At 59.2% G+C, this 9,261-nt stretch overlaps 1 protein-coding gene across 1 annotated transcript; it reads left to right on the forward strand.

The window, feature by feature from the left end:
• Positions 1–206: 206 nt before the first annotated feature.
• On the forward strand, positions 207–9,261 carry LRPAP1 (LDL receptor related protein associated protein 1). The gene is made up of 8 exons (XM_087828415.1): positions 207–395; positions 3,462–3,606; positions 3,757–3,881; positions 4,523–4,643; positions 5,219–5,380; positions 5,881–5,963; positions 6,248–6,424; positions 7,076–9,261. Exons 1-8 carry the CDS (start codon positions 207–209, stop codon positions 7,136–7,138), a joined length of 1,065 nt encoding a protein of 354 aa, XP_087684541.1. The 3' UTR covers positions 7,139–9,261.

Below are 9,261 nucleotides of genomic sequence, written 5' to 3' on the forward strand. Positions count from 1 at the left end.
GAGGCCGCGGCGTGGTTGCCTGGGAAACGCCCACGTGCCTCCGCAGGGCTTCCTGGGCCTTGTAGTCGGCCGGCCGCCTCCCTTGGGCTGGCCGCACGCGGGAAGGACTACAATTCCCAGGAGGCGGCGCGGCAGGGCGTGCCCGGGGCGGGGCCCGCGGGACCTCTGGGCAGGCGCGCGGGGGTCTCCGCGGCCAGAGGAGGAAGATGGCGGCGCGGAGGGTCCGAGCCGGGCCGCGCGCGCTCCTGGCGCCGCCGCTGCTGCTGCTGCTGCCGCTGCTGCTCGGGCCCTGGCCGGCGGCGGGCCACGGCGGCAAGTACTCGCGGGAGAAGAACGAGCCCGGGCCGGAGTTCCGCATGGAGAAGCTGAACCAGCTGTGGGAGAAGGCCCAGCGGGTGAGCGGCGCCGCCCCGCGGCCCCTCCCCTGGCAGTGGGGTCCCCCCCGGGAACGGGCCCCCCGGGGCTGGGCTGCGACCCGCGCGCGGCGCTCCGGCTGACGGCTCCAGTTCCTCTCTGCGGCCGGGCCCGGGGCTCGGGCGGCCTCGGGGTGTTGCAAGATCCGGAGCCGCGGGGCGCGGCCGCCCTGGCGCCCCGGGGTGGCGACGCCGCGGGGAGGGCTGCGGGCGGCGCCCCGGGCGCTGGAGGCGCAGGGACGAGCCGAGGGCCCCTCGCTGCCGTCGGGGCGCCTGTCCTCACGCGCCGGTAACGCTGCGGGGCGCTCGTTCTCCCGGGGCCGCTTCCCCCCCGTGGGGCGCCACGCCCGTCGCTCCCGCGGGGACTGTGGAAGGGCCTCCCCCGCGTGGTCCGCCCCCGGGCTCCTTCCCGGGCTCCGGCGGGGGGGCCGCGAGGGGAGGTTCCCGGAGGCCCCCGGGGTCCCCGGCTGCTCACCAGGGGCTCAGGTCCCGGCTCGCTCCCCGCCGCCCTGAATGCTGCTCCGAACCCCGTCGCTGGGCCAGAGACCAGAGCCGTGGCCCGGGAGAGGTCTGGGTGTCTTCTGATCCCCTATTGAGATGTGCGGGGCACACGGAAAGCTGCGCTGCTGAGCGGGCACGCCTGGCGAGTGTGCCAGGGGCGCGCTGTGGGCCTGCACCGCCCTCGGTGCCACAGGCATCAGCGTCTCTGCCGCGCTCACCGCCCGTCCCGCAGTGATTGATGATTTACTCCGCTAGTTAACGTTGGACAGATTCTGCTTTGCATTTGGCTGCTGTTAACTAGTTCTTTTCACAGAGGCGTTAACATTTAACTGTAATAACGTTTAACTGTAATTAAAGAGATATTAAAAGGACCTAGGGAGTGGGTGCCAGGTATTCCCAAGGGACCTGGAGCAGGGCTCTGAGGAGTGGGGGCCAGTGGCCTCCCCTGAAGCCACAGAGGTACTGCTGGGGATCAGCTCCAACTCGGGCTGTCCTCAGCCACCCTGCTGCACTCTAGGACTTGCCTGAGAACTGGGGGTCTTACTCAGTTTGAGATCAAGTAGGTTTGGGAAACTGGGCTCAACAATTCTGATAGGTAGGTTCCTTTGCTGCAGGACTTCTCAGAGCCTTTAATATGCCGATGTCACAGTAGTGTGGTGTGCAGCCTTCCCCACCTAGCTGCCCCCAGACCCATCGCCATGACTCTGGTCTGACTCCCTGAGGCTCATTCTGGGTCACACACATCTTGGCAAACCCAGCACCTCGCCTGGAGCCGTGGGAACCAGGAGCTGGAGCGCACCTGTAGGTGGGGTTCTGACCAGCTGTTCCTCACGTGGGGACCCGTTGGTGTGGCTTTAGAAGTAAGCCGTTAAACTTGAGAATCCCAAAACAGGTTTTTTCCTGTGAGTTTTGTTTTTTTGTTTTGTTTTTGTTTTTTTAACATTCAGAATGCTTTCCTCTTTCCAGTTAGCACTTTCCAGTTATCAGTAGCTGCAACATTGTAACTAGTACCTCGCATAACTAGTGGGTAAGAATTTTAAGGGTAGGAGTAAGAACAGGACAGGATATAGGAGGGTGTTAGGTTTCACACTTCTGTTAACCCAAAAATCAAAACTATTTCTTATGTGCTCAAAACAACTAGAATGTAGTTTTAGCTCGAATACCATGACCCTGCTGCGTTGGGGGCTTGCAAAAAGGAAACCCCTGCTTGGTCCAGGTGCTCTTCCCTGCAGTTCTTTCTGGGGTCACCTGACCCACACATTTCCCCCCTGAGCTGCCTTGTGTGAGGGGAGGAGCCCCTGCTTGCCCCAGATAAGGGGGTGTGGGCCATTACTGCTGCAGAGGATGGGGCCCCTCTCAGTGTCTCTGGTTTGTTTAGATAGAGCTCAGGATACACAAGAAGCAGAGTCCAAGTGTCAGGTTCTGGGTCAGTGAGCGGTGAAGCAATCGGAGATGACGGTGATTTGTTTATAAAGGACCCACAGGAGTCTTATCTTCCCTTTGCCGAACCACAAGCTCAAGCTCTGTTCACAGTGGCCCCAGGCTGAGAGGGGCAGAGGGCTGAGGTGCCCAGCTCTGCCCTCCTTGGTGGTGAGGCCCTGTCTGAGCCCCCCCTCCCCCTGCAGCTTCCTGCCACCTAAAAACTCTTTCACAGGATGATCTTCCCTCCCTCCTCCAGCGTCCAGCCCAAGCGAGCCCTTGTAGCAGCATAGCCAGGCACTGGGGTGGCACCTGGCACTGAGGAGCCCACACCCCCAGTCCTGGCTCTGTCATTGGCAGTCGTTAGCGAGTTCCTCGGGGGTGGGACAGCTGTCAGGCATGTGAACTAATTGATTTTTAAAGCGGCCAGTTCAGTGAAATTGGCAAGAACTGCCACATGTCACTTCAGCTAGCAGAGGTGGTGCTCGCCCCAAACTTGGTGGGGCCACATGGGCCAAGCAGGGGAGCAGGATCTCCCAGGAGCTAGAGATCCCTGGTTAGGCAGGTCCCAGCTCGGCGCCCTGCTCACAAGGGGAGACTTCCATTGCTGGTGTGCTGGGGAGCCATAGGGGTGCTTTTTTTTTTTTTTTTTTAAGTTTTTTCATAAATGCAACCTTCTATTCTCCCTAATGGCTGCAGTTTCATGATCTGAGGACTGGTTTCTTCACCAAGCCCCTCATTTGAGCCCTTGCACACACACACCCCATTTACCCAGGTACCCGTGACTGTGCCCAGGGTCCAGGGTGCTAGGGTGGGCATCTTGTTCCAGGAGCCGCCCTGTGCAGCCAGCTCCCTCCTGTGCCCTCAGGCTCAGGCCGCTGATAGCAGGTGGCTCCCTGGGGACCATGATGAGCTGTAGATGTTTCAGGCGAGGCTGGGGGTCTTCGCTTGGCAGGGCCAAGGTCCCTTTGAAGTTCTCCTGAGGGAAGGGTGGGGGATTTTGAAGGGCTGGGACCTGGACTCCATCTCCTCGACTCCTGGTCACCCTTTCTCTGGGGTCAGTTTCCCAGGCTGTGTGGTTGGTTCGTGTGCGGCCGGTTGTCAGGTGTCCTCTGTCCCGTCCCGCAGCTGCAGCTTTCTCCTGTGGAGCTGTCCGAGCTCCATGCTGATCTGAAGATGCAGGAAAGGGATGAATTCAGCTGGAAGAAGCTAAAGGCAGAAGGTCTAGACGACGACGGGGAGATGGAAGCAAAGCTCATCCGCAGCCTCAGCGGTACCTTCCTTCCCGTTTCAGTCCCAGGGGGCAGGCACCTGGGCTGCTTATTCTGACTGGTCTGTGGGCGGGACCAGCGCGTGGACCCAGCCTCTCTGACCTGCTCCTCTGACCCAGGCCTGGCCTGACTGACACTCACCTCTCTCCTAGTCATCCTGGCCAAGTACCACCTGGACGGGAGGAAGGACTCCCGGGCGCTCAGCAGCAACTCCCTCAACGACGGCACCGAGCAGGACAGCCTGGAGGACCCCAGGCTGGAGAAACTGTGGCACAAGGTACCCTGCGTGTGTGCCCTTGCGTTGGGAATGGGGGCTTCTCTGCCCTGCGTGGAGGTCTGTCCATGTAGCCGCTGTGCTGTTTCTCTGTGGCCCTCCTTCCTGGGCCTCTGTCCCCCTGGTGCTGGCGACTGGCGCAGAGTCGAGCTTCAGACGAGAACTCGCTTGGCGACCTATCATGCACACAGGCTGCTGGGCGGTGTGGGTGCCACATCTTCACTTGGCATCCGTGTTGAGTGGAGTGGATCCTGCAGACGGTGTCTGGTTCTGAGAGGTGCCCTCACCTGGGGATGCAAACCTCAAGAGGTTGCCAGACGGCTGGGCTAGGCGGCCAGGGGGTGGGTGGGGTGCTCTCTTCACCCCCCTTTGTCCACCAGCTCCTTCAGGACACTGTCTGGGCCATGTTGAGTGGGGTTAGGAGTTGCAATTCTCACACCAGCCCATCACCCTTGGTCACAAGAATGAAGCTAGAGCAGGAAGGACGGAAGGCCCAGGGTGGAGGGAGTTCTCTGTAGCCTTGAGGCTGAGCCGGGACCTGCATTATCCACGTGTCATCCCACAGTCCCTGGGAGGAGGGCACCTGAGATGTGGGCAGGTGAGCAGACCCCTGGCTGGTGTTCATGCAGCCGCTCTCCTCCCAGGCGAAGACCTCCGGGAAGTTCTCCAGGGATGAGCTGGACAAGCTGTGGCGGGAGTTCCAGCACCACAGAGAAAAAGTTCGAGAGTATAATGTCCTGCTGGAGACCCTGAGCAGAACAGAAGGTGACTCCAGCCCCGCCCTCCCTGTTAGCAGCCCTGGCTCCCAAGTGGAGCTGTGCGGGGGACATCCATGCTGGTTTCTCACAGGTCCACCTAGTTTCCTGAGTGGGAATCTTGCCTTTGGGGACCCATCAGGGCGCCTCTGACAGCTGCAGGGACTTGTGGTCAGATGGAACTTAGGTAGTCACTCAGGTCACTGCTGGCCACCTCTCCCATGAACTGTAGTTTTGCCTGCTGTGACATCTGTGACAGTACCATGCATTGTGGGGTCTGGGAACCCACCCAGATCCATGGCTCCCACCCTCAGGAAGCCAGCATACTGGAGGACCGGGTGGGGTCAGCAGGGTGGCCTCAGGCTCCTAGGGAGCCAACAGTCCTTCTGCAAAGGGCCGTCTGGGAAAGTGGGTTCTCACGTCTGCACGTTTTGAAGAAAGGGATGGACTGTTGAGGAACCACGGAGCTTGTGGGAGGAGAGACACTCCAGCCAGAAACGACAGAGCTTGTGTGCTCCTGGTGATGCAGGGCCGGCTCGGGGGCTGGTGTCCCAGTCCCCGAGCACCCCCTCTTGTTTCCCACAGAGATTCAGGAGAATGTCATCAGCCCCTCTGACATGAGCCGCGCGCAGGAGGAAGCTGTGCTGCACAGCAGACACGCAGAGCTGAAGGACCGGCTGCGGGGTATCAGCCAAGGCTACAACCGCCTGCGCAAAGTCAGCCACCAGGGCTATGGTGCTGAGGCCGGTGAGCACGGGCGGGGGCTCCCCACTTCCAGCGAGCACACCTGGGCCTTTCTCTGTGCCTTTTCTCTGAAAGTTACACGCCGTGCCTTCACGTTCATCACGTTCCCTTTGCCCTTGGATCAGTCGGGATAGGTGGTTGTGCCGCCGTAACAAACAGCTCCACACATACTGTCGTTGATACCAGCGCTTCCTTCCTGAGCTCCGCGTCCCACGTCCACTGCTCATTCCAGAACTTGCTGTAGGAGACCTGGCAGGGGCAGGTGTTCGGGAAGCCAGCCACATGCAGTGGGTCCTGTGAGCTATGGGCAGAGTGCGTGGGAAGGATGCCCGGCCTGCTTCCCAAGGATGCTGCACACACACATGCACGCACACTGACACGTGTCCACATGCACCCACGTATCATGCACATGCTCACCTGCACACACAGTGTGCTGGTGGCCAGGTGGGACACGCAGCCCGGGTGTCACTGCGTGTCTCTGAGATGGCCTTGCTCTCTACTAGAGTTCGAGGAGCCGCGGGTGATTGATCTGTGGGACCTGGCCCAGTCAGCCAATTTCACTGAGAAGGAGCTGGAGTCCTTCCGGGTAAGCAGGGCGCCGGGCATTGCGTCTCAGCGTAGCTCCCAGGTCTGTCCTGCTGAACGTCCTGGTGATGTGGGGAAGGTGCTGTCGCTTCCTTTTCGTTAGTCAGAGCAGGTTAGTCTTTCACTGGGACCTGTCCTTCCTGCTCTGCTCCCTCCCTCCGTTGCCTATGTGAACTGCTGTGTGCTGCCTCCTGGCTGGGGGGCACTGGCCCTGAGCCTGCTGGGAAGGGGCTTTGGACATTAAGAGCGTGTTGGGGGAGTCTGGTGCCTGAAACTTCGTTCTAGGAGGAGCTGAAGCACTTTGAGGTGAAAATTGAAAAGCACAACCACTACCAGAAGCAGCTAGAAATTTCACATCAGAAACTGAAGCATGTGGAGCGGTTCGGAGACCACGAGCACGTCAGCCGGAACAAAGAGCGCTACGCCCTGCTGGAGGAGAAGACCAAGGAGCTGGGCTACAAGGTGGGTCCCCTCGGCCAGGGACAGGCGGGTAGAAGTTTAGTACCAGGCTCCAGCCTCCAGGAAGGGGCGACCCTCCCCTGCCCTGTGTGTGCCTGGCTTCCCCTCTCTGAGCCTTGGTTTCCTCCTCTGCAAAGGGGAGGTGGTCACCCCACCTCACAGAGCTTTGTAGGGTCCTCAGGCATGCAGCCTTGCGGGGGGATTTGCTGGGAGCTTCACCTGTGACAGGCGGCTGGGGTGAAAGTGTGCGGGAAGGAAGCGTCACCAGATGGGAAAGGATGTGTGTGCGCGTGCAGGACACACTCGAAAAGACTGGGGCCAAGGGAGCCCCGAAAGTAGGTGCTCTGAGCTGGCAGGGTTCTGTGAGAATTAGGCAAAAGCACCAGGCCGGCTTTGGGACCACCAACAGGCCCTGGTGTGTGGGACAAGGGCGAAGAAAGCCTCCGTACATGACCTGGGCCAGTGACGGAGGAGGCACGGTCTGCTTCTGGCCCCTGGTGTCTCGTGTTCTGTGGTGGTTTTGTAGTTCATGTTGAGCTGCTGTGAGGATTTGTTTCTGGCACTTTCCTGGTGGGGGGATTGTAAGGTGACAGTTGAGCAGGGGCCCTTTTAGACGGTCTCCCCAGGGCCCGTCTCAGTGGCTGCTGTCCACAGGTGAAAAAGCACCTACAGGACCTGTCCGGCCGGATCTCCAGGGCACGCCACAACGAGCTCTGATGCCCGGACTGGGTGGCATCTGCATGAACAGAACCTCGGGGAAGTGTGACAGTGCTCAGCAGGGCGGGCCAGCCTCAGACTGCGCGTGTGCCTGGCGGGGGACCTCCACGCTGCCCCCAGCCCCCAGCCGCCCCAGCAGAGCTGCTGCCCGTGGCCGGAGTGCTGGTTCCGGCTGCCGACAGGCATCCTCTGCTGCAGCATCACCGTTCCCGCGAGACTTGTGGACCTGCCGCTGGGAATCCCGAATCGGAGTCCTGTACAATGATTGTGACATTTAATTCATCAGTGATCTGACGCACTCTCGCTATCTCTGTCTCACTGTGTCCTCGCTGTCAGCTGGAAGGTCCCCTCCTCCACCCCACACCCCATGCCCCTTTCTTCCCTGTTGTGTGAGAGAAAGACAGGGCTGGGCTCGGGCACTTTTCTGCCACCCTGCAGGGAAGATCACCAGGATCCAAGGACCCCGGCCCCCATACACCTATAACTAACCGCTTGGCTTGTGTCCATCCCCCCCCCCACCAAGTTCATGTATTGAACCCTAACCCCCCAGGGTGATAATATTTGTAGATGGGACCTGTGGGAGGTGATTGGGTCATGAGGGTGGAGCCCCAGGAATGGGATGAGTTCCCTTACAAGGTCCCAGGGCGTTCCCTCATCCTGCAAAATGAGGTGACAGAACAGTCTGAACTGGGAAAAGGGCTCTCCCCAGACACCAGTCTGCCTGCTCCTTGATCTTGGGCTTCCTGCCTCCAGGACAGATGTTTAAGCCACTAACGTGGAATTCTGTTCAGGCAGCCCCGATGGACAAAGAAACCACTCCTGGCTTCCATATGGTTGGGTTTCCCTCTTGGAACTTCACAGACATGAAAGTTTGTGTGTTCAGGCCTCAGTACATTGGTGAGGTGCAGCCATGTCTAGTGGAAATGCTCCTTTTCAGTGCTGCCTAGTATTCTGCCGTGGCTGCCACGCTTACCCTTTCTGCCGTGGATGAGACTGAGTTCTGGAGAGTAACGGGGTGGGCGTGGCTGTGTGCGGGCGTGCGTGCCTGTTTTCTGGCTCCAGGAGCAGTATGGACAGGTCCTCCTGTGTGCATTCGGCCCACACTCCTGCCGGCAGGTGGCATGAGGTGCCAGCTGCCTGCCAAGCCTGGGTGTCCGTCTGCAGCGTTAGGTGTCCATGCATCTAATTGCGGGGTCATCCTTTTGTACTTTAGGCAGCTCTGTGAGAGAACACGGAGGGGAGGGAGTCCGTGCAAAAACAGACCTCGAGCTTCAGGTGATGAGTCTGACGGCTGTAATTACCCACGTGGCCACTAGCAGTGTCCTCACCAGAGGCCACACCAGCTTGTCACTGTAGCGTCTGTTGCCTGTTCCTGCATTTCTTGTAAGTGGACCGTCAGTGTGTTTGTGTCTGGTTTCTCTCACCAGCATCTGATGTCACCTGGCTGCTGGGCTCCGTCCTGGTATGCGGGGTCCCCTGCTCCTGGAGACTCGATTTCCAGGCCTGATTGGAGTCAAGGTTCACCTTCCCCTTGTGTTCCAGCCCCAGTTGCTGTGTAGACTCTGCCCTCTGCCCGCTGATTGGTTCGGTGCCTTGGTCAGGAACCTGAGCGCACAGGTGCGGATCTGTTTCCAGCCTGCCCCGTCCCGTTGATCATGGCAGCTTTGTAATAAGTCCCGGACGCACGGAGTACTAATTTCAGTGGTTGAGTGTTGACCCAGGAACCAGGAGCTCATGGTTTGGTTCTGGGTCAGGGCATGTGCCCAGGCTGCAGGCTTGATCCCTGGTAGGGGGCGTGCAGGAGGCAGCTGATCAGTGACTGTCATCATTGATGTTTCTCTCTTGCTTACTCCCTGAAATCAAAATATAATTAAAAAAACAACTTTTAAAAATAAGGGGCTGTTTAGATTTTCTAATTTTTGTGTTTTTAAAAAATTTATGTTTGTGGCCCGGCCGGGTGTGGCTCAGCAATTGAGCATCGACCTGGGATCCAGGCGATCAGGGTTTGATTCCCGGTCAGGGCACATGCCCGGGTTGCAGGTTCGATCAATGACTCTCATCATTGATGTTTCTCTCCCTCTCCTTTCCTCTCTGAAATCAATAAAGATATATTAAAAAAAAAA

The sequence above is a fragment of the Miniopterus natalensis genome, chromosome 1 (genome assembly GCF_054644295.1).
Source record: "Miniopterus natalensis isolate mMinNat1 chromosome 1, mMinNat1.hap1, whole genome shotgun sequence".
NCBI lineage: Eukaryota > Metazoa > Chordata > Mammalia > Chiroptera > Miniopteridae > Miniopterus > Miniopterus natalensis.

What these genes read in the sequence shown, in the direction of transcription:
- LRPAP1 (XM_087828415.1), top strand. Translation starts at nt 207, where the DNA reads ATGGCGGCGCGGAGGGTCCGAGCCGGGCCGCGCGCGCTCCTGGCGCCG. An exon ending in GCTCATCCGCAGCCTCAGCG is followed by an intron (nt 3,607 to 3,756) that starts GTACCTTCCTTC and finishes CCTCTCTCCTAG; the next exon opens with TCATCCTGGCCAAGTACCAC. An exon ending in GACCCTGAGCAGAACAGAAG is followed by an intron (nt 4,644 to 5,218) that starts GTGACTCCAGCC and finishes TGTTTCCCACAG; the next exon opens with AGATTCAGGAGAATGTCATC.